The following is a 25,184-nucleotide window of genomic DNA, read 5'->3' as shown; positions in this document are numbered from 1 at the left end:
GCTTCATTACCCTTCCTTTTCATCATTTTTTTTCCCCTGGCAGTTCTAGTATGCTTAGTTTTCCTTAACTTCAGAGCAGTTTCACTGGATTACCTTAAATTTAGAGAATAATTTAGGGACAATAACTCTATCAGTTTTTTGTTTGTTTGTTTGTTTGTTTTTGCAATTGTTCAGGTCAAAAACTTAGGAGTGACTTTTGGTGCATGTCTTGTTTCTCCCCCACTTGTCTGATCCATTAGCAAATCCTGTCAGCTTTTTTTCAATATATATCCAGAAACTGATCACTTCTCACGCACTTCCACCTCCCACCCTAGTTCAAACCATCATCATTTTTCACGCGCATTTCTGCGATAGCTTCCTAACGGGTCTGCCTGCCTTCCCTCATGCTTCGTCCCACTCTCAACACAGAAGCCAGAATAAACTGTTCAAACACAAGTCAGATCGCCCCACTCCTCTGCTCAAAATGCTCTCTACAATGGAATATTATTCAGCCACGAGAAAGAAAGAAGTCTTACCATTTATTACAACATGGATGGATCCTGAGGGCTTTGTGTTAAGTGAAATGTCAGAGAAAGAAAAATACTATGATCTCACTTGTATGTGGAATCTAAGAAAGCCAAACTCATAGAAAGTAGATTAGATTGATGGCTGCCAGGGGCTGAGAGTGGGAGAAAGGGAGAGATGTTGGTCAAAGGGTCCAAACTTCCAGCTATGAGTTCTGGGAATCGAATGTACAGCATAGTGACTATAATTAACAACACTGTATTATATACTTGAAGGTTGCTGAGAGTAGATCTAAATGTCTTTACCACTAAAAAATGTAATTATGTGAGGTGATGCAGATGTTAACTAATTATTTCACAATTAATGTGTACCAAATCATCATGTTAAACTTAGTGTTATATGTCAATAAAGCTGGATGGAAAACCCTCTAGAGGCTTTCCCTCTTAGAGTGAAAAACAGACCTAGAGCAAAGGTCTGAAGGTGAGTGAGTTAGTCACATGACCACCTTAGGGAGAGTCCCAGGCGGAGGCAAGAACCATAGTGAAGGCTGTAAGGCAGGAATGTGAAGGGTCAGCAGTTGGGCCTCACTGCAGCAGACCACAAAAGAGGGTCTTGTGGGCTAGTTTAAGCTAAAAATTATTGAAAACGGTTACCTATGTTGGGTGGGAATTGGTAGGAATGCGGCAGGGAAAATGATCATTTTTACATTAAAAGCCTTGCAGAAAATTTGACTCCTAAAACTATATATATATATATATATGTAACTTTGATAAAAAAAATTAATAAGGAATTTAAAAATGACGTACAAAAAATATAGAAACTAAGGGAAAATTTTAACAGGTGGCATTTGTCAGAATGTAGTGGGAGTTAAGCCTTTTTTTTTTTTAGCAGATGGATGGGCATCTTTATAACCAAACTCCATGATTTCTCAGTTATCATGAAGATTTTAAATAACTAACATCCATCAATTTAAGGCTTAATCTTTGAGCAGCCCCCAGAAGGTAAAGAATAATGTGTATTCAGTATTTATCCAGCGAAATGGCACACTGACAAATTCTAGATTTAGTAAAATAGAACAAAGGAGAAAAAGGTTTCAGGTTTTTAAATGTCTTTGTCTTTCATGTTTAAAAAACATCTTACTATAAGACAGAATTTGAAAGTGATTTTAAGAATACAAAACAGTAAAGAGAATATAGACATTACTAAAGTGTTTGCTCCCACCGAAATCTCGGAGAGATGAACACTTCCTCCGGGTACAAGGGTTCTAACCCCAGTATGTTCCCTCTTTAACAAGGTGATAGTGATCTGGAGACTGACTGCCTCTGCCAAAACAAGGATTTGGTTTCATCTTGCAATGCGGTAGGAGCTGCAGAACGAAGTGCTGGAGTGGATACGAGGAAAGTCTTCAGTCCACACATACTATGGCTTGTCCTCTGTAATTCCGCATATTAAATGAAAACCTTTCTCATCTTTTTCTGTAGTCTAAAAACTGTCCTATTCAAACTTTCGAAGTTGATATCTAACCACTTAAATATGAAGCAATATGTTTTCATTCGCATTTTTTCCCGTTCCTCCTTTTACAAGTTGCATTCTCTTTTGAAATGGGCATAGAGATGGCATTTCTTAAAATATCAAGAATAGTGTCCCAATAGGCCAATCTTTGCGGAAGTTACAGAAAAGAACATGTTAGAGCTTCAGAAGGCCACAAAGACACATTCGAGATCACTTAAAACTTCCCAGACCCCAGCAGTAACACAGAGGGGAAAATGGGCGGCTGTGGGAATGTTTCCTATCTTATCACCAACATCATCTGATTATGACAATTTAATCTGGAAAGTAGATTTATACAAGAAACTCAGGGAGAAAAGAATTATTCCTCTAGAAATGGTGGGATAGTTGAACTAATTTTCTTACTTTTGATTCTTATCAGTAAGAAATTAAAGCTATTAAAATTTATTCAGGCATTAGCTCTTCTATGTTCTCTTCGGTTCATCATATAAGCAAAAATCGTTACACAAGGTTTTCTTTATTATAAATGTACAATTGTCAAAAGACCCTACTCGAAATCATTTTCCTCCTCTCTCATTATACTATGTAATGTAGCTTTATTTAATGGGTCTTTAGAAATAATGTTAAACCAACAATTAATGTTTTTAGCACTTTGAAGAGCATGATGTATTTTTAAAAATTGTCTTCATATAAAATTTGTTCCAACTTTTATATGCGCTCATCAATGGCTTTCAAACTTTTTTTTGCAACTACTCACTTTAAGAAATAAATTTTACATAGTATCCATACCTACACACACAAAAACACCCTTACTACATGTAGGATACACTGGTATTTTCTGTTCAATTCTCTTCCATTCCACTAAAACTGTTGGTAAGGTCCTTCAGTTAATTTCTTCACTAATGGATCACAAACTGAAGGCTGACAAACACTTTAGATCATATGTACATCATTTCCTTATTATTCTCTCTCATCATTGAAAACACTAAAATTCAGAATCATAAAATACCAGATAATCTCTACCAGATGATGCCTTGTTTTTACTCTGTGAAATAAATATTTTAAAAAATCTGTTATTACATAGCATTTTTTTTTTTTTTAATTTTTCAAAGCTGTCGTAGATAGCCCTCTAGAAACACTGACCAATTCCTTGTTCTGATTGTTCTCTTCTGAAATAAGGTCCAGGGTGGGCACATCTGGAATCTCAAGGAGAGCTTTGAAGGCCTGAATCACCCAACTGATCTAAAATGTTGGGGCCTGTGAAAAATGACATGGTATGACTGAGATGCTAATGCCACAAACAAAAAGAGAGAAAATCCAAAAGGTAAGTTTAACACTGATTTCATTTCCCAGGATATTTATACTTTGCAAGCAATACTTTTTAGCTGTAACTTTAATTTCAATTATTTTTTCATTTTGAGTTCTATCTTCTTTTCCAAATCTGCTTGATAATTTTGAGTTTCCTGTTCCTTACTCAGTTTCTTCTGAACACTCAAGAATCTGTGTAATATCGACATATCCTTGAGGCTTTTAGTCCCCTCTCACAGTGCCTTGCTTCTGTGTACTGTGGTTTTGACTCTGAGCAAACATTTCATGCTCTCTACATGTGGGGCTTATTTGCAGGGTGGGGTTGAAGGTAGGTTCTTCCAGAAAGGACTTGTGGTTGGTCATTTGTACCAGTTGCCCTGAGGCTCTACCCACTTGGTGACACTTTAAATGAAAATCCTGGCTCAAAGGTTTTGTTTTGTTTTTTAGATGGCCCACATGGGGAAGAATTTGGGTTGAAATTTAAGCTGGGAGGTGACATAGAAGTTGTCAGGAGTGTGTGTGTGTGTGTGTGTGTGTGTGTGTGTACATATACTTACATTTTACCCCTCTGTCAACAACCAAACTTCAAGACAGGAACTCTTCCTGAGGATAAGGTCACGGCCAGGTGATAGGTCTCAGTCTCGTGCATGGTGTGTGTGTGTGCGCGCACGTGCACATGTGCTTTCTGGACCTCCTGAACTTGAAAACTAAAGCAGTCCTTAACTTCTAGGTTCCAATTTTCGTTTAATTTTTTAGACTTTGAATATTCCTGAGCTTCTTGTAAGCTCATTTAAAGATATTTTTTAATTCAACATTTTGAACAGTTTCTAGTAGGAGGGCTCATTTTGCACCATAAGACAATTAGTTCTATAAAAACAACAATTCTCTTTCAAATCATTTGAAACAAAACATGTAGAAAAATCACTGTAATTCAGATTTTATTGCTTATTAATTATGTCATTCCATACAATTTTAAGTAAACAAACTTCGAGAAAATATATTTGGGAGTGTTACACAGATGATGGCACTATTGATGAGAGAATGTTCAAGTGTTTTACATAAGGTAGTAAGAGGCACCATTGCCATCATCACTCCCCAAAATTTCATTTAAAAAAAGAGTAAAAACACTTCATTGGCATTTTACTAGCATTATTCTCTGTATGAACCATGATAAGCCTGAACAATTTCAGAATCTTCAGAACAACAAAGAATTTTCTTCAACTAGCAGATGTAGCAGTTTGTTTCTTAAAAAAAAAAAAGCAAATCAACACATCAAAAACTACACACGAACCCTAAAACAAGTTGGCATATTTCAGTGACCCTGAATTTTAACCTATCTCTATCGTATTAATACAAGACACAAAATGTGACTCAGCTTTTATTAAACTTCTTCACCATAATTACACTTACTTTGTAATTTAAATGATCTAACTGAAGCCAATGTTAAATTAACCCAGTAAAAACCATGAATACAACTCAAACTGCTCTTATTGCTAAGAAAACTTCTTTAAAAGTTGATTATTCTTTAAAAACGTGACCCAAGCTATACAGGTGTAACTGAGGAACCAACAATCTACTCTTATAGATACCACAGCAGTAATTCTAAGTATTTTCTAAGCTGGGGAGCATATACAGAATCACTGTAAATCGCACATAAAACATCAATAACTCCCTAGTGAAACTGCACTAATAGTTTCTTCTATTAATGATTTAAAAAAAAAATTAAGCATGTACCACAGTTCAGCATCTGGAATACTTTTATGTCTATTATTACAAAGATCCTCCGATTGAGAAATACATTTGAATACTTGAAAAGAAATAAAACTTGAAATGTGGCTTTATGCTCAATCATGTAGAAGACCTCAGTTACTAAATAAATAAAAAATACACAATAGCAGGTAAATAGAAATTTATTATAGCCACTGTCTCCAACAATACAAAAATTAAATATTAAGGCATCTTCTACTTCCATCTTGATATATGTAGCAAAGACAAGTATTTTAAATAGGAACCAGCACTTCTATTCAGATGCTTTCTAATATATTTGGCAGATTTGTTTTTATATTTTCCTATTACACATACCATTGAAAGCTTTCATGATGAAATGTTGTTAACCCAAACCAAAATAAAGCATAAATATTCATTTATTAAAGAAAAATAGTTCACCCTTGAAAAAGAAAAAAAGGAACTACAAAGAATATTATGTGTAAAGTTCAAATACCAGTATTTAAATTTCTCTGAAGCAATTTATGCTTCAGTAATTAAGAGAAAAAAAGAGATGAAGACTTATTAAAACGAGAAGCCTATTAATATGGATCGTGCTGTGGAATAATTGTTCACTCAGTATTCTGCTCCATTGGGACAAGAGTTTGAGAAGGGCTTCGTATTTTTTTTTTTTTTTTTAAAAATCACATCCACTAGAATAAGATGATATAAATTAACATTAATTATTTATTATTCTCCACATTTGTCCATTGACAAAGCTCAAAAGGCTTCAGAAAGTATACTAAACAGTAACATTTTCACCTTTTATTAAGGCAAGTTTGTGAAAATAACAGAACCAAATTTCTTCATGAACTTTCAGCTTCAAACATTTTTTATGTAAGAAACATACAAAAAAATTGTTTTATAAAAAGCCACCTCAATACCAGAAAGAGAGTAATGGAAGATTTGGAACCCGGTTTACTTTTTAAAGGACGCTCTTCCCTTGTCTCAAATTCCGAGTGCTATTCATCATCTTTAGAGCCAGTTTTGCTTAACTATAAAAAAAAGATAAAACAAATGTTCAACAAGTTTAAGGTCTCACTATTATTTAAGTTCATTTTTTTCCACTTACTATCAAAAGTAAACATTTATAGTTACGAGGACAACAAACAACAAGGTTCAAGTAACTTAAACCACTCTCCGGTTTTCATAAGTATACATAACTATACTTCAAACAGAATTCTTTGCAAATATAACCTCGACAGAACAAAGAAGGAAATTTCTTTGAAGCATTCCAAAAAACAAATTGCAACCAAGAATATACAAAAGCTGCCATTTATAAAATGAATGATAGCATCTACTTTTGTCTTCTATGTTACGAATAAATTTTTTTTATAATTTCTAAAATTTTTTCTTATAAAAAAGTTAAGATTTATTATCTTAGACAATTCTTAAAGTACAGCTTTGAAAATGTGATAAAAATCTTAAATTGCAATTTTTTTGATAAAAGTATATAGCAGGAGTTGGCAAATTTGGTGGCGGTGGTGGTGAGAGGAAATAGATAAAATCGTCAAAGAATACAAAAGAAACTCTGACCAGAATACCTAGTAACTAAGAAATCCCCATTGAACCCAAATCCTAAAATTCCAGAAGCTGAAAAGCAGAAACTGTGGGAAGCTAAAAAGCAGAAACTGCTAAGGGCAGCTGTTCTCAAATATACTGGCCCCAGGAAGTCTTCTCACTCTTAAATACTGAGGATACCAAAGAGGTGTTTTTTTTTTTTTTTTTTTTTTAATGTAGGTTATACCTACTGCATTTAAATTAGAAACAGAATTTAATTCATGTAAAAATAGCAATATACAATAAATAGGTTAACTCAGTAACTTTTTTTAAACGAAACACTGCATTTTGTAAAACAAAAACATGCAAATTTACATTTTTGCAAATCTCTTTATTATCTTCCTCAATAACAGACAGCTAGCTGAGTTCTCACTAATCTGTTTCTATAGCAAGGCAGGTGTAACAGAAGACGGCTACAAGAACATAGTACAAGTCCTAAGAACTGAGTTAATATAAAAATGTATACATTTAGATCCTAAACCAACATACTACCTTAGACAACTCTGGGAAACACAAGAATACAAAAGTATGCATTCTATTAGTGCTCTTATAGAAGAATATTAGTGATGGCATCACCATGTATCATGAAGCCGCTGTAAACACGTGAGAGAATGAGTAAAAAAGGCAAACAGTGCTTTAATATTATAATGCAAATAGTTTTGACTTTGCAGACCCTCTGACAGGGTTTCCAGGACCTCCCAGAGGCCCAAAGGCCACACATGGAAACCACTAACTTAGGGAAATGGAATTCTGAGTCCAAACCATGTCTAGGTGGTAACCTCCCTCTTAAAAATATCTTCTCCCATCTCCCAAGAGTACTGGATTCTTTTATACCATGAATTCTAATTTACATTAACGAGGACTCTTAAACAAAACACTTCTGGAGTTAGTGAAGAAGCATTATTACTTTTAGGTTAATCAGATTATTTTTCTTCTCACTTACAGCTGGGATCTGCTGCATTGAGAATTTAGTTCTCATTCTTATTTAGTAACCAGCTCATTCTGGCGCATGGAGCATTTTAAAGAGAGAATAGACTTAGCTGGTGAGATACCTATGGGTATACCTAGGACAACGAGAATTATCAATCAAGCATCAGTGGAGGGGGCCCTACGAAATGAGAGAATGCCAGAGAACCTTCTCTCATACAGATATCTTGCATGGGGTTGACCTCTTGCCTTGAAAGGTAAGAATAATTACTATTTCTTTATTCCAATTGTAGCTCATGGCTCCCTATTCCCAGGTAATATTTTCGTACTAGATTCTAGAAGCACTAAGATTAATTTAAATAGTTGCTATAGGAAAAGTATCTCATGGCCCCAACAGCCAACTTTAAATTATCTGTATTTGTAGAACCTCATTAAAATTCTAATCTTGAACCATCCTTGGATCATATTGATTGCTTCTCAAAGCAGTTGTGATATTACCTGGCATGCAAAACTTATTTCATGAAGTTCTACAAGAGAATTAATTTACCGTTAAAATTTTTACTAAGAAATCAAAGCGTTTCTTTCTCTGACTTGTTTCTTCAGTTTTTGTATCATCACTATGAGTCATATTTAGGCATGTTCATTCTTAAGATGTACTTACATAAACAGTCATATTTTGTTTTGGTTATAACTTACTTCTACAGATTTTTCCATTATTTAAAAAAAATCTAAAAACGAGGGCGAAGGGAAGAGAAGAATGTAAAAGATATTTCAAAAATACTTACATGCTGAATATAAAAAAGGAGACAGACATCCCAATGAAATCCAAAGGTCGAGGGAGAGAAAACAGAAGAAATAAATTTCACTATTTGATGGTAATAGTTAAAATAACTTTTAGAAAGGTAGACACTATAAATATTATATACCTTCACCACGTCAACCCAATTCCATCCTCGAGGAAGTTCTCCTTTGTGATCTAGAGAATAAAAATAGTAACTTATTTTTAAGACCAATTAGTAATTTAATTAATATTATAATAAATTTATATAATATTCTACACAACAAATAGCTAAAAATTTAAATTACACAGTACTGAGTTGAAAAAAAGTCTATCATCATTTTGAGTTGAAAGCACTGTTCTCTTGGGGATATTTAACAAATATTTCAGGTGTATCCCTTTGATTATTCCCTTATTTCTATTCAAGACAAAGCCTGATATCAAGGAAAAAATATGGAGGTGAGTTGGTGATCCCAGGAAAACTAATCAACTTATTAGTTTCACGCAACTGAACAAAAATTTTACTGCTTCATACAAGATCGTTGCTTATTTAATTAAGCAGCTGTGTTAGTTTACTATTTCATGAGTTAGTGTTTCACGCTAGGAAGCTAGGCTCAAGATAAGAGGCCTTATAAATAAATGTTTGGCTTCAAGACTAAGAGGAGGCCTGGTCAACTTATTAACTGCTGCGCTGTGAGAAAAAATATTCCTCATTTAATCTGACGTTTTAAACAGGACTTTAATCTGTTAGGAGTGCTTAAAAACAGCTCAACCTTTATATAAGAATTTATAGTTTACAAAGTGGTTTCATTCTTTTAATAGAATAGTCAAATTTAAAAAATTGTTTAATATATACTATAAATTTTTTTCAATTTAAAATGCTTTGATTTCCTTTATGCTTGATGTATCTACATGTCTCATTTTATAAAACTTTCAAAATCCGTATTCAAAACAATTACATTAATTTTATATTACAGCAAGGTAAACAAAAACTAACCCTATGATTCTTACAGGAGAGAAGCAATATTACTGGAGTTCAATTTTAGATGCTAACAGTTCTTTTCCCCTTATGCCAATCTATTCCACTGATTACTGGTTATGAGGGTAACTAAAACTTATCCACAGTGCCATCCATGAGTGTCCCATTAAAGTTCTATTTAGAATGCAAGCTCCAAATTACAGACTTCTATACCATAATTATAGGAGGATAATGACTTCTAGGTGGGCATCATTAAGGAGATGGAGGCAGGGAGATATTAATAATAGGGAATAATCACAGGCCATTATGTATGAAAGCAACAGGTAACGAACTAGCATAGATGCTAAACATTCCAAAAAGTGATTAACCAAAATTCTAGAAAACAGACTGTAATGGCTACTAATTTATTGTTTCAGTTGTTTATACTGTATTTTAATGCTGCTCTGATATTAGGCATAATGGATTCCTAGATTGTTATTTCACAAATCATTACAATTTCAAAAATGTATTTTGAGGGCCAACACAGGGTGCTATCTTTTTACTCTGCTACAGACATTAAACAAAACATAGACAACCAAAAAAACTACCAACACTTTATAAAAGAAAGGACATTATTTTAAACCTCTTCACTGAAGTAAAAGGATCAGTTCCTCTCAATAAAGGGCAGCCTGTAACCTGACACCAGTAACACACTGTGTATATGTATATGATGCACATATGCACATATGGAAATGCCTTTATTTTCCTTGACTGGGAAAAGGGTTTATAGAGTGATATCAATTTGTAAATTTTCAGGTTAAATAGGGATAAAAAATTATTGTTGATATAAGCTGGAGTTTATAACACTCTTCTAAAGGTCGATACCACATGACTTCAGTTTAGGACACACAAGAATTTTATTCTCAAATTTTATTGTTGTATAAATAAGTCGACCAAAGACAAATACATTATTTCTTGTGCTACGATCTGATGGTATACCAGACTTCATTTCATATGAAAGCTATATTTCAAAACATTTTCAATAATACGCATATCTACTATAGAAATAAACAAATAGGGAAATCCGAAACATGCCAGAGAAGGAACAAGTACGACACATATTTGTATACTATTCTAGTGTTCCCCAAAGCCAAAACTCATTTATAGTTACTTTGCCACTCATCCACTTTCTTCTCAAATGGTTTCCTCTCGCGGTGAAGCAGCAGAAATATTTTCAATATGCAGAGATTGTGAAAAGACAGTCTCTGATCCAAATGTTCCAAGAATATAGAGACTAATCTTCTATATTAATAATCTTCTACATTAATCTTAATAAGTAAACATACTTATTAAGCACCTACATTGCACTAAAAAGCAACATATTTATGTTATAAAAGAAAAAAAAGCTAGTACAAACCTGTTTTATCTGCCAGCTTACGTTTCTGGGCTTTTGAAAGTTGTTCTCTTTTGTCTTTTTTCTTACTTGATGGGGCTATATTGGGAGTTTCAACTGAGATAATATTGCTTATAGATGTCTAGAAAAAAGAAAATAATTCTTAGACTCATGCCTTAACACTTACTGAATTACACTAAATATGGCTACATCTTGAAATGTGTTGATAATTTTTAGATTTTGTAAGTGAAAGAATCCTATATCGCTATATTCATTTATTAGTTCGGGTAACCTTAGCATATTACTGGTTCACTACTCTAAAAGTTCGCATTGAAGGACACAATATTAGTGCAATTGTTATAACCAGGTCTATGAGAAAGGAAATCTGATACAGTATTATACTGAAGCTCCGAAGTTTCAAAGTCATCTTACAATTTAATTAGTTTGCTATTAACTGGAAATTTAAATATGTCTTTAGAAAAATCACATGTGCCTGGGTAACTTACCCTGATTCTCTGAAGTGAATAACATCTTTAAAAATTTGGGTTTGTGTTGTCAAAGTTTATGATGGGCAAAATTTAAAATGCTTACTAGGTTTAAGCATTGCTACGAATGCTGTACATATATTACTCATTTGATTCTTACTACAATCTTATAAGGTAGATACTATTATAACTGTCATTTTACAGATTAAGAAACTGGGCATAGTGAGATTAAGAAACTTGCCCCAAATCACCCAGTAAGTGGTACAGTGAGAATAAACCCACATGGTGTGGCCCATAGTCTATAAGCTTAGCTACCGCTCTCACTGCTTCTCCAGCAGCCTCTCAGTGTTCCGTGCTCTGCTGGAAACGTGGACGCCAGAACCACTTGAGTAGAAGACATGGCCTTTGGTGTCCAAAGCTTGAGGCTTGCCATGCCGCTCTGTGCTCACAAGCCTCTGGATCTCACTCTACTACAACATGGCAAAAATGTCCAGCCCAATGGAGGCCGAGCAGTGTATCGAGTCTCTGATTGCTATTTTCAAGAAGTATGCTGGAAAGAAAGGATGGTGCAGTCTCTCTAGGACTGAGTTCCTAACCTTCATCAATACAGAACTGGCTGTCCTCATAAAGAACCGGAAGGACACTGGCGTCCTTGACTGCATGATGAAGAAACTGGACATCGACTGTGATGGGCAGCTAGATTTCCAAGAATTTCTTACTCTTACTGAACTGTGGCGAGACTATTTACAACTAAATAATCCTCATAAAGAAAGTAATTTCATATGCACTTTAGCTCTACATCAGAAATCTATCTGAGCTTTATAAAAAGATCAAATAAATTTGAAAAATGTTTGATACTACAATATCTCAGTTTTGGTGGACACATGAAATTTTCCAGTCTTACAAGAAGAAAATCTCAAGTATAATTTAGTTTTAAAGTTACATAGACACTAAGAAGTCTAAAATTGTTCTTATTTAATTCAGATGTAATTTACTTTAATACAAAGTCTTTTTCCAATTTTTTAAAAATAATAACTCATCAAAATTAACTACTAACAGTAAAATCAAAACAAAAAAATCTGGCAAAATGAACCACACACTCACCGTAGAATTAACAGGATGGTGGTTCTCCATGAACTGCTCTTTATTGTCCTTGGCATATTCAAACAATGTGTAGGTCATAGCAGTGCCAAGATTAACTTCTACTGCTTCCTGTAACTTGGCTAATATGCTCTGCTTTACAGCTGAGGATCTACAATGCATAAGAAATATACCACTAAGAGAAAAGTAAGAGTGTTAAGAAAAAAAAGCAATAAAAAGGAAATACTACTCACATGGTGTTGTTAAAAAAAGCATTCATAGATATAATTGGAGGTGTTTGGGGATATGTTTCTGTCCAGGAAATCTCTATTAAGAAGGCTTTGGGATCACCATTTTCACCTATCTGAAGAAAAGGGAAATCTTAGGCTTGTAAAAGTGATACGAAGACAGAATATTAAATTATGATCTTTAAAATAATGAATTTTTTCTAATGCTCATCATCAGGTTGGAAATATAATTGTTTGAAAAAGTTCAGGGGTACAGGCTAAGACGCAACAGGGGGTGAGGGTAGCAAAGAGTCCGACTTTTAACTCATTCCTAGTCTGTTTTAACAGCTTTAGTTGATGTCCATGGCCTGTTGCTCTGACCAGCTCTGCAGCTTTTTCCAGTACTAAGATTATGTCTTTTACATACATAGTTTTCGTAAGGATAGTTTATCTTTATCCTTAGAAGCTTTCTAAGGATAAAGATAAAACATCAACTGTAGGGAACAGGAAAAGAATGAACAAAAATAATAACCTGCAATCTTGAAATATCTCATATTTGTCTTAAATTCTCAACTGCTAAATCATAAGAGGCATTAAGAACAAGTAACATAACATGTATTAGCACAATACCAAGAGACTAGAAAATGAAATATCAAAGTTAGAGAAATATGGAAAAGGCAAGGAGATGAGAAAAGAAATACCTTAGGCTGGACAGCAACTCTTGAATAACTTTTTTTTTTCTTTTTCTTTTTTTTAAAATTGAGGTATAATTGACATACAACATTATATTAGTTTCAGATGTATAACATGATGATTCAATATTTGTATATTGTAAAATGATCACCACAATAAGTCTTTTCAATTATGCAATACATTATCATGAACTACAGTCACCATGCTGTACATTAAATCCTCATGACTTATTTATAATTGGAAGTTTGTACCTTTGGACCCTCTTCACCTGAATAATTTTAAAATGTCTTTTCTGTTTCTTTTGCTCTCCCTCAATTTTTATTTTGAAAAACTTTAACCTTACAGAGTAATTGGAATAGAATAAGCAGTTATTGACATGTATCTTATTTACTATACCTTTTACCCCATCAACTTTCTCGTTCTTCCTTTCCACTACAGAATTGAGCCCCCGTCCCAATGTGGGTGACTCTGGTTTTTGTTGAACCATCTGAAACTATATTTGCAGGCATTATGAAATTATGTCCTCAAAATATGTTGAGGCATTATGTCCTCAAATATGTAAGGGTAAAGTACCATTATAATAAGGATACTCTCCTTATAACCACAAAACAATTATCACTCCCAAGTAATTCATCATTGATACAAAAACATGATCTAATTCATAATCCATATTAAAAGTTCCCTAGTCACATCTAAAGCATCCTTTAATAAACCACCTTCTCAAGTCAAAAATCCATAATCTACTGAGGAACATGGATTATATGTGGTTGCCAAATCTCTTTATTCTCCTTTAATTCAGAATAGTCTCCAGCCCTCTTTCCCACCTTTTAAATGTCTTTTATGACAAGAATAATCTAGGCCAGTTTTCTTACACAATGTCCCCAGATCAGCACTGTTTGATTGTTTCCTCTGTTCAGACTTAGCAACATATAAGGAGGCACAGAAGATATTCTGGAATATCAATGGTGATACCATGTTTGATCACTTGGTTATATTCTCTTCAATGTAAAGGTATATTTTTTATTTAATAATTAAGAAGTAATTTGCAGGATGATACAACAAAATTGTGTATCTTATGTCTCAATGACTTTTCACCCAAAAGTTCTATCATCTAGGAATGATCCTTGTGTGAAACAGTCATCACACTGGTGGCTGTGAAATGCTAATTTTCTAATAAAACTATGTAATGATTCATGAACCAGCATATGATCCTTGAATAGGGCTATGCTAGTCTCCTCTATAACATTTTCAGTATATGTGTTGCTTTTTAAAAATATTTATTTTTAAACCAGAAAATAAAATTAAACAATTTTTTACCCCAAATTGTTACTTGATTCACTTTTATTTTCTGATGACTAATTTTTTATTTTCATTCCCTCATCCTCAATCACACTCATACCAATATAAAGTAGAGCTTAGAAATCATGTCAAATAAACTTAGGGATCTGTTGATATACCTATACAGAAATAATTAAAAAGTAATAAAAGTAACTTGTTTTATGCAGCCAAAAGGTCCTTACTCATGGTACATGTAGAAACAACAGCCACGATCCTCAACACTGTACTCAGTACCAAAGATACAAAGAGACAAGGCCATTCCTGTCTTCAAAAGAGACAAACATTCAGATAAATCACTAAACTGCAGGAAGACCAAAAGTTCAAAAGTGAAAGAACAGAGTATGAAGACCTGGGGAATGGTCAATTCTGCTTTGAACTTAGGGGAGAGACAGGAGACATGGCCCAAATATGTCACAACAGAGGCCTGAGTTAGGTATTAAAGGAGAAGTAGGATAGATGATGAATGACAGGTGAGCGGAAGAGCAAACAACGTGTCTAAAGGGATAGTATTAAAACATGCAGGAAATGTTTAACAAGCTATTATATCTAATGGATGGCAATGGCTGGGAAAGTTTGGAGAAGCAGTTTGAATCAAACAAAAGGGTCTTGAGTGCCAAGCTAAGGAATTTAATACTCATTCTATAGACAAGAGAAACCGTGGAGAAACCTTTATAAACAAAGGAACGAGATATCTAAATGTGTTTCAGAGAGTTAGTAGTCTGCGGGAGGACTAAAAAGTATAGCTAGGAAGCTGAAGAACTGAAAGGGAGGAATAGTTTCAGAGGCTTCTAAACTAGTCTGCGCAGGAACTGAGGGGTCTAAGAGGGACACAGCCAGACTGTACTTCAGGTCCTTTGATTCTTAACATACCATCTCTGAATCTCATGTTTCATTCCTCTTAAATCCAGCCTGTGGGTCACATCAGAGTGTTCATCATACAGGACACACACATCCTACAATATTCTGCATACTGGGCTCAATAAATAACTGCTGTTGCTAACACATTTAGGAATGTACAGGGGAAGCTCAATCTTCCATCTGCTAAGGGGAGGGTGGCAGTGGTTAGGGAAGTCTGGGGAGGCAGTTAGATTCAAACAGAAGGGCCTTAGAATTAACTCCATTATTAACTTTGGCCACTAAAAGTCTCTTTGTTGTTATATACATGGAGATGGTGTGAGGACTGTCGAGCTTGAAAGGGAACTGAGAAAGCTGAGCAGAGAGGAGAGTATCTAAGAGGTAACTAAAACTATAAATTATTTATTCCTGTGACAGTCTATAATAATCATGTATAAGGATTATTTCTCATATAATTTATTTGAAATGTTACTAACCATGAATCCTTATACCACTATTACTTATAATCTTTAGAGAAATGATTTACATTATTTACTAAAAAATATTTGTACTGTTTCATGATGAAGTTATGAGTAACTTCCATTTTAGAGAAAAGTCAACATTTAACATGTAAAAAATATTCACACATAGTAATAATACAGAATTATGAAAAATCAACTTTTCTTGACTATATCATAGGGTAGCAAAAAGAATACTAGGCTTGGAATATAGATCTGGATTTTAATCCTAATATTTATCGATAACAAATGTGGGAGCTTGGGAAGTTATGACTGAGAGAAGTTATCTTTAAAAGGTAAAAATTCTATAATTCATGAAGTTTCTTTCATTTCTAACATTTTTATAATTTTGGTACAATAAAACCAAGTTTATGTTAGTTTTTAAAAGTTTTTGAATTTTATTTTTAAAAGTTAAAAATAACTGATGTCTTGGTGATGTGTTTTCATTTAAATGACTTGGAAAATCCAAAGACATAATAAATTTAAACCACTAAATTAAGAACACGAAATCAGCATTTTTAGCAACTTTTAGTCTTTTCTAGCAAAGCAGTAAGTGCTCCTACTCATGTCATGTCTTACCCTATATTGAAATGAAACTGGACTTAATTCCCGGAAACTTTCATCTCCTTCATATATAGAACGTAATGCTTCCAGTTCCATCTGAAAGAAATGAATCAAATGAGTGTTGTTTAGTCATATGAATGGATTAGAAATACAGGGTCATTAGTTTGATTCAAGCCCACTCAACTACTTAAAACTTCATTAACTAAAATGGACTTAGGTGTTCATAATACACATGGACATACCAACATATCACAATAACACTAATACTTCAAAACTACGTGCCAGACACTGCTTAGCATTTTATAGTGTATTATCTTACTTAATTCTCACATCAATCTTATGAAGATCTTACTATTTCTACTTCCTACCAGGGGAAAAATAAAATTGAGTTTAAAGCAACTCCAGAGTATATGCCCTTTATCATTCTGCTAAAGAGTAGCCTGGGGATAGAAAAGGCAGGAAAGATTATTATTTACATATATTATTAATATTTGTAATCCTCCCCACAGAACAATACAAAATTTGAAAAAACACTTAAGGACAATAAGAAGACCTTTGGGAAAAATAATAGAAAAAGGTTGACAAGGATCTATCCAAGATGAGGAAAAGAACTGCAAAAAAAATATAACTTTTAATTCTTGCCTAGAAATATTTCTTAGAACATTGTAAGCTTACAAATGAGAAGACTCAATTGCTGTTGTGATTACTGATGAATACCTGATAAGAGAAGCCAAGAAAGACTGCACTTGGGGACATATTTTAGTTTTCAAAAAAAGGCACACCATTAATTCTACAAAGATAGGTAGGTGGATCTGACTCATGTGGACAAAATTTTAGAATAGTTAATAGTAATAGTAAAAGTAGCAAACAAACTTGTGAAACCTTGCTGAAATCCAGGTAGACTGTTTATTATGCAATGTACCAATTGAATTATCCTAAGAAGGATTGTTTACATATACCTTGTTTTATATATTTATTCTATAAATATATAAAATATTTTTTTTCTGGATTCAAGAATAACAGACTGGACTGGAACAAACAAACTTATAAGAGTTGAAGGCAGGCTTGCCAAATTTGTGGATGACAATTTGATGAAATAGTGAATCATACTGATGGCAAAACAGGAATTCAAAGACCTTGAAAAACAATCTAACAAGATGAAAATTTTACTGGCTAAGTAGAGGAAACTGTCCTTAGATACCTAAACATGTAAATGGGGTGAAAAACAAACTGCTTTGGTTTTAAGTGATAGTAGATCTAACTGTAGAGAACTGTGATGCCACGATTTTAAAATAGGACATAAACTTATAATTTGTCCACAGACACGAATTCAGAAGAACTAAAAAGAATGGACATGGAAAAAAGCTAAAAGGAACTATTTAGTATGAGAAGGTCTGAAAAACTGGGCAGGAAACCTGTCTTCAAAGATCTGAAAAAGTTATGTAGAAAAAGAATGGAATTTTCTTGTTAAAATGGAGATCCCTGGGCCCCACCATAGGAATTCTGATAGTTTATCTGAGGTAGAGTGCAGGCATCAGTTTTTCAAACCACCCAAATATTTCTAAGGTAGTCGTCCATAGGCCAAACTTTGAGAAACGATACATGTTCCCTGCTTTACAATAAAAACTGTTCCTGTCTTGGCTTAGAAACTCACCTGGCAAGACCATTTTAGAAGGGATCCAGATATCAACTAGCTTGTGGGATTTTGGGTTCTTCAAACGTTACTTCCAATACAGAGATTCTATTATATCTATGATATAAAAGTGCTAACTTTCAAGTAATATATTCTAAATGAATAGTGAACTACTACTTAGCTTGGAGGCTCAGATTCTAGTCCTGATTCTACTACTGCGCAGCCGTGGGGCAATCGCTTTACCTTTGTAGACCTTCCTCTTTATCAGTAGACATTAAAAAAATTAGGTTCACCTAGAGATGACACGTAGCATCCCCTGCAACTTTGGTTTATGTATGCTCAAAACAGACTCCGTATTCACTGGACAACTGTTGGATGGGTAAATAATTCCACCAAACAATATGACCTGAAACTGGGGACGCTAGTCTCATTATTTTCCTCCACGAGAAATTTAACTAACTTAACTCTCTCCCTACAAACCAAGAGACTACAAAATTTAAAAGTAATCAAAGTTCAATAAGCATAACTCAGTTCACAAGCGCTAGACACACGGGATTTAAGGGGATTTAAGGAGTGTACCGGGTCGCGGGGCCAAGGACACTCTTTTTATTAAGGATAGCTGGGGCGACCTAGGGGGTCTACAAAACTAAAAACTGCAGGGGAGGGGGAGCACAGGCGGACCCATGCCTGGACCCTGCTCGAAGGGCACCGGTCAATTTCGGGGACCCCAGCCAGGTTCTGTCCTCTGAAGGGGCTAAGGCACGTGCGGGGCTGCCCGTCAGGGTGCGGGGTCTCACCGGTGCATCGCGAGGGCCAGTCGCCCTCCCTCGGGGCTGGGGCACCGCGCCTGCGTGGGGCAAGCAGCTTCCTGCCCTGGGGACTCACCTCCTGGTCTTCGTTGGCACTCATCGCGTCAGTCGCTGGGGGCTTCCCGTGCGGACGGCGTTCGTGACTACTAAGAGAAAGCAGGAGCAGTGGCTCTGAGGCCGGGGAGTCGCCGTTCTGCACCTTTGGCTGCGGGAGACACACCCTTCACACGACAGACGACAGTCACGCGTACCCCCGGCCCTACGGCAGCACAAAGCTGCGGGCTGGGGGCTGAAGGCGCGGAGGCAGGGGCCGCAGCAGGCGGGGCGCAGGTGCGTGTAGGGAGAGACAACACGGCTGTAACGGCAGAGGCTCCGCCTTCTCTTTCTTCTAGCTTCCCCTATTGGCTCCTTATCTCTTCGCTCCCAGCTCCTGCTCCTCTAGGAAGTGGAGCGTCTTCCTTACGTTTTGCGGAGCAGCGTAGAGTTCCGGGACAGCGATTGGTGCAGAGCACTGTCACTCAGGCTCAGAAAGTGCTTCCTGTGCCTACGCCGGTGGGCACTGGGAAGTTTCGCTTGCTGGAACCTGTTCTGAGGTGGTGGTGGCAGGGACTGGCCCCGGCGACCGTGAGTACTGCAACTGCTTCCCCTCGCCCTCCCCTGACAGGGGGCGACCGGCCACTGCTGCAGCGGGCCCGGTGCGTGCGGCTTGGGTGAGTCTGGGCTTGGAGACCTTCGGGGCCAGGCGAGACCGCCAGGGGAGAAATCTCGCTCTTAACAATGCTGATTTTGGGGGGCCTGCGTTTTCCTACGGCGTCAACGGGTGCAGTCTTGGCATTTCTCTTTTAGCTCCTAAACAAAAGACGCACCTACTTTTCTAGGGCTTCCAGGTTTAAGGGAGAGAGGGTGAGGAAAGGAGAGATGGAGTCTGCTTTTTGGGCTGCAGCATTGTTTATCTGCCTTTCCTCATTGGAACTACCAGGACAGAATTCTGCGACCCTGGGAGGGTCACTTTTCTTACTTAAATCGATTGTTGCTTCACATCCTCAACATCAGCTTTTCCCCAAACTATTGTTCCTATTACGATTATTTTGTTGTCGAACTTTATCTTTACTAGCTTTATGCCCTACACCTTCTTAGTCTCCGTTAATCAAAAAATAGCGACCACATAATTTATCTTCCACTTTGATGAGGTCACCTTTCTTTTCAGTATATTATCCTTTCCAAGAGTCCTCCTTATTATTGTCTTACATACCAGCTTCCAGATTACTTCCCTTGCACTACATAATCTCCCATCCAGAGTGTTCATTTACTACTTCTGCACCTCCTTCCATGTCATAATTTGATTAGTTGGTTCATTAGTTTCTTTCAGGAGAAGTTTCTCCTATAGGCTGTCATGGAGATTTACACAATCTCTGTACATGTCTTTTGCAATTCCTATTCCTTTGCCTCAGACTAAACATGACCATTTCAAGTGCCAAAGCTTTTAAGGTAAAGTGTGGCAAGAATTTCTCATACAATTTTTATAAGGTAATTTTTTGGGACAATTAAAATACTTTAGAGCTGCAGTGTCCAGTATGGTAGCCAGTAACCATATGTGAATATAGAGCATTTGAAATAGGCTAGACCGATTGGAGTGTACAATACACACCAGAGTTTGAAACTTAGTACGCAAAAAGTAAAATATCTTGTTAACAACTTTTATATTAACGTTGAAATTACAATATTTTGGGTTTATTAAGTAGAATATTATTAAAATTAACTCTACCTCTTTCTATTTAGTGTGACTGCTGGAAAATGCATGTATGCTCCAAAAGGATATGCCTACAAATCACTTCATTTGTGTGGATTCAGCATAGTGCTTGGTACACGGCAAATTCATGTTTTGCTTTTTAGAATTTTTGGGATTTTTTCAAATATTTTCATTTGTAATTGGTTGAATTAGGATGTGGATCTCACAGATACGGAGGGCCAACTCTTTAGATAATTAGTACACTATTTTAAAAATATTCCAGGAATTCAGAAATTAAATGTTAGCAATTATAGAGAAATTAGAGTGTTGTACTTTGTTGTATAGCTAAATCAATGATTTTTTTTTTTTTTTTTAATAGCTGAAGTAGCTCATGGGACTCATTTTAATTTGATCACTTTCCTCCTTTCCTGGTCTGCTTATCCCAGATGTGTGCATTTTAAGACGTTCCTGAAAATACTGATTTGTCTTAAAGTTGATCTTTGTAATGTGAAAGATATTAAAAAATACAATACCAATAGTAATCAAATTTTAATATGTTAATTTAAGAATTAAGGTTTTTCCTTTTTGATTTATTGTATTCGACAATTTGCAGACTCTTCAAAGTCTTTTGCCTTTTTGTAATGTTTTTTAAGTGGTGGTGTTTTGTATATTAGATATGGAGATGGGCTTTTAAAATTAGTTATGAATATGTTAATATTTGTATTTCAGATTTTTCTTAACTCTTTGAACATGAGCCCCACACAGTGGGACTTCCCTGTGGAATTATGTTGTCGGCCTATGGCTTTTGTTACTCTTACTGGTCTGGATGTAATTTATAATGCTGTCCATCGAGCTGTCTGGGATGCATTCTGTGCCAATCGAAGGGCTGATCGGGTACCAATTTCCTTCAAGGTGCTCCCAGGCGACCACGAGTATCCCAAATGTAGACCCAAGGTAATGACATTATGATTGCCTGGGGGCTTTCCTTCTCTTTCTCTCTATGTGTGTTTATATCTTTTTCGTTCCTATTATTTGTACAGGAATACCCCTGGATTTATCAAGGTGATAGTTATAGTGATACATAAAGAAAACCTAGGAGTTTTTCATATATTTAATACATTATAAGTATGTTTAATAATAGTATTTTTTTCAACCCCAGAGGAATAATAATTAGTAGGCCTTTTAGCCTATGAGCGTAGGTTTTCCTTTTTTCATTTGTTTAAAAAAACCCCAAGTCTCCCTGAAGGCCTCTGTAAAGGGTAGGTCTCAATTCCCCATTCATCATTATCAGTATCATTATAGAATCCATGGTCTTTATAGTTCGGTTCGGTTTCACACACATTTTTTGAGCACTTGCTTTGTGTTAGGTTCCATAGTTCCATAGTACCTGGAACTATGTAGTAGGCTGGTGTTAGGAATTTAAATAGGACTTATTCTCTGTCCTTGGGGAATTCTGGATAAACTAAAACAATTTATTCAGTGTGGAATGAGGAAAGATACTAAGTTCAAAACTGACTTTTAGGGTGAGATTCATAGTAGAGACTGATTTACCTAGAAAAGATTTATAATTATGGTAGTATTAATAAGAGCAGCTAATACATATAGTGCTTACTATGTCAATTTACTTTTTAAAGAAAGTTATATGTATTTGTTGATTGGTTATAATTTTATGAGTTTGGTCCAGAAGTCAGTTAACAAGGTACACTGATCAAAATATCTCCCCTCCTTTTATTTTCGTTCTAGTGTTTCTTGACAAATGGGTCTCTGGACTAAGTATATGATCATCACCTGGGGTATTTAGTAAAAATGTAAATGCCAGGCTTCCTCAGTTAAATTCTGGGAGGAAAGGACCTATGGATTTGGTTACCAGCTAATTCTTCTGTTTATGTGTTTGAGAAGCACACAGTGGAGATAGTTTCCTATACCCAGCCATAGAAACTGAGAGCCCTCTCTGAAATTGTGCAAATAATAGAATCCCTGGCCCTTGCACATTGTTTTTTTTTTTTTTTTTTTAATGTGGTATTTGTGCCAAGGAAGGCTTGGCCCAGTACAACTCACCCTCTTTTCTCCTCAATTCTCTGGTTTGGGAGCTTTTCTTTTTCCTTTTCTCAGTTCTTTCCTTACTGTTCTTGTCATTCCTCACCTGAAGTAGACATTAGACCAACATGAGCTATCGTAGTCTGAGTCAGTGCAGGTGCTTTGAAAGTGATTTGAAATTTCATCAGAATTCTCCAGGGCTAATACATTAACCACATTCCCTCCGCATGACCTGGCACTTAGTGCTGACCCCCGAGTGACTGCTGTTATGCTTCTGTATTTAAGAATTGTCTTTCATCCACAAGTAAGGTGAAATGCCATTTTGGTGATATGTCTTGAAACAATTGACGCCACGTTGGGTTTAGATAACAGTTTATTTACAAGAACAGAAATGGAATTGGTAAGGAATAGAAGTAGAATTTATCTGGAAAAGGACCATTTGCTTCCAGGGTATTTGAGAGCCTTGACATCATTAGAAATACTTGGCTTTGGTCATTCTTTGAATGGAAATTGTCACCACTCTAGGGTTGAGATTCTATCTCTAGTGCTTGCTAGCTTTTATTCAATATCTGTAAGCCAGTGTTTCCTCATCTTAAAAATGGCTCATTTATATAATGAATGAGATAAGTGCACATAAAATACCCGCATTCGAGAACAGGCGGTTTTGCTGCTGCTGAGTAACTCTTTTTAACTTTTGCCAATATCTGCAGAGAACTTCATATGAATGGTACATTCCAAAAGGGATCTTAAAGACTGGCTGGATGAATAAACACCTGAATCTGGTGCCAGCCTTGGTGGTTGTGTTCTATGAACTGGACTGGGACGAGCCTCAGTGGAAGGAAAAACAGTCAGAATGCGCTACCAGAGTGGAAATAGTCAGGTTTGCTCTTCTCCGTTTATCTGGTCAACCAGGTTAGGTTGTACATGTCTGTCGTCACTGACGTTTATTGAACGCAACTGAGTGCTGTTTAGACTGTAGTTGTCACTTTGGGGATTGCTGCCCTCCAGTGAAACTTCTTCAGTTCTAACAGTAGCAATAATATTAATATAATTATAAACAGTATGAAGAAGTTAGAAGATCATTTGGTCTGAATTTTCAGATGTTTTTTCTTGCATTTATAATATATTTTTCGAAGATACAGTAATTTGTTCTTTAGTCTCATATAACACTTTTGTGTTATCACCATTTCAGTTTAAAAATAATTATTTTGGAGGACTACTATGTAATATATTACTACAAAGAAATAAATTGTATTATAACTTTTACATAAAAGTATATAGTTAACTCTTGCTTTTAAAACAGATTTTTGTAAGGTTTAGAAGCTTGATATAAGATTATACTTTTAAAATTTATATTATGGCATGTATGTTTCTTTGTATGCAGGAAAAGATTTCCTCTAATCTTGCGTGGTTTTTTTTAGTTGAGATTTATCTTTCTTTGAATTACCAAGCTTGTATTTTGTATAATCCTGTATACATTTAAAAAAATAATTATTTAATGAATTTTATTATTTTTCCATTGCAGGCAAAGTTTACAAGGGAGAAACACAAAAGTTGCAGTGGTTCTGATTCAGAAGAAAACCCCTTTGCCACCAGGTATTAAAAAGTCGATAACTAATTGCTTTATACCTCCAGTTTTTATTCTCAGGAGGTATAATTTTTAATGTTGAAATCTTTTATGCAGTCAGTTGTGGGAAAGATGGTGTGCTAACTTTAAAAAGTACTAAAAATACATGAATGCATGCTTATTATAAAGAATTAAAAATATTAAAGAATGTGAATCTTAAGTCCTACTCCCACATTTTCACTTATCTCCCCATGTAAGCATATATCAATTGACAAAGCAGTCATTTTTTTTTTAAAAGTTTATTTACTTATCTAAGATCTATTTGAAATTATATTCCTTATGTAATATGTTTTTAGTAATTTTCAGTAAGGCCAAGAAAAATCCTATAGGATTTCTTGTTTCCTGTAAGAAAATGTGTTAGTTTCAAATGCTTGTTTCTTCTACCTTCTCAAACATTGAAAGGCCAAAGTATTTTTTATCTCTTTGTTGAGACTTGCAGCATCCTAAATAGTTTCAGAAACCACTTTCATGAGTTACCACTTCTAGTCTTAGTTATGGTTTTTGAAATAGGTGTGGCATATCTGTTGGCTTTACTTGGCCTGTCTGTCTTGTCCCTGTAGAAAATTCCACAGTGTTTTTCTATCAGATATGTACTATGTAACTTCAAAGAACCCCACAGAGCTCTCAAGGACCCCAAAAGTCCTACTGGCATGGTGAAAGTGGTTTGGGTTTTTATTCTTAATAATATTGTTCAGATTTGGGGAAATGTTCATTTAGAAAAATACATTAATTATTTTCTCTACTTTATGGGACTTGTCAACAGGAGAAGATGTCATTGCTTCTGAAAGGGCCGCAGCTTTATGTAATGCATGTGAACTCTCAGGAAAGTCTTTGTTTGTGCTGCCCCACACTGACCACCTCGTGGGTTACATTATAAGGTAAAGATCTCTAAAATTCTTTAGCTTATTA

The 25,184-nt window shown here is 35.3% G+C and overlaps 2 protein-coding genes across 8 annotated transcripts in view; one reads left to right on the top strand and one right to left on the bottom strand.

The window, feature by feature from the left end:
• Nucleotides 1-4,242: 4,242 nt before the first annotated feature.
• On the bottom strand, nt 4,243-19,239 carry RWDD4 (RWD domain containing 4). 3 transcript variants are annotated; one of them, XM_016144014.2, is made up of 8 exons: nt 18,959-19,235; nt 16,456-16,536; nt 12,521-12,630; nt 12,291-12,438; nt 10,726-10,843; nt 8,499-8,548; nt 8,358-8,360; nt 4,243-6,080 (listed from the first exon to the last, which is right to left on the bottom strand). In XM_016144014.2, exons 1-8 carry the CDS (start codon nt 18,980-18,982, stop codon nt 6,048-6,050), a joined length of 567 nt encoding a protein of 188 aa, XP_015999500.1. In that variant the 5' UTR covers nt 18,983-19,235; the 3' UTR covers nt 4,243-6,047. The 3 variants fall into 3 exon arrangements, with proteins under 3 accessions (XP_015999500.1, XP_036084572.1, XP_015999501.1); XM_036228679.1 differs by lacking the exon at nt 8,358-8,360 and having other exon boundaries at nt 18,959-19,239; XM_016144015.2 differs by lacking the exon at nt 18,959-19,235 and having other exon boundaries at nt 12,521-12,626.
• Nucleotides 19,240-19,412: 173 nt separating this feature from the next.
• The window catches only part of TRAPPC11 (trafficking protein particle complex 11), a 43,041-nt gene continuing 37,269 nt past the window's right edge, over nt 19,413-25,184 (top strand). Inside the window, exons 1-6 of one of the 5 annotated variants that reach the window (XM_016144010.2) lie at nt 19,413-19,592; nt 20,662-20,744; nt 21,341-21,565; nt 23,359-23,528; nt 24,174-24,244; nt 25,039-25,153. In XM_016144010.2, coding sequence (XP_015999496.2) covers nt 21,362-21,565; nt 23,359-23,528; nt 24,174-24,244; nt 25,039-25,153 — 560 coding nt within the window. In that variant the 5' untranslated portion in view covers nt 19,413-19,592; nt 20,662-20,744; nt 21,341-21,361. The remainder of the gene's footprint in view (nt 19,593-20,661; nt 20,745-21,340; nt 21,566-23,358; nt 23,529-24,173; nt 24,245-25,038; nt 25,154-25,184) is intronic. The other 4 variants (XM_036228677.1, XM_016144012.2, XM_016144009.2 and 1 more) reach the window with 4 other exon arrangements.

This window comes from Rousettus aegyptiacus, unplaced genomic scaffold (assembly GCF_014176215.1).
Source record: "Rousettus aegyptiacus isolate mRouAeg1 unplaced genomic scaffold, mRouAeg1.p scaffold_m13_p_11, whole genome shotgun sequence".
In the NCBI taxonomy this organism is placed as follows: Eukaryota; Metazoa; Chordata; class Mammalia; order Chiroptera; family Pteropodidae; genus Rousettus; species Rousettus aegyptiacus.
The sequence above is the reverse complement of the archived record's forward strand: the minus strand, read 5'-3'. Positions and strand labels throughout refer to the sequence as shown.

Excerpts from the sequence above, each read along its gene's own strand:
- RWDD4 (XM_016144014.2), bottom strand. The coding sequence starts at position 18,982 with ATGAGTGCCAACGAAGACCAGGAG. Across the intron at positions 12,631-16,455 it reads CAGTTTCATTTCAATATAGG|ATAGGTGAAAATGGTGATCC; the intron begins GTAAGACATGAC and ends CCTTTTCTTCAG. Across the intron at positions 10,844-12,290 it reads ACCATCCTGTTAATTCTACG|ACATCTATAAGCAATATTAT; the intron begins GTGAGTGTGTGG and ends TCTTTTTTCTAG.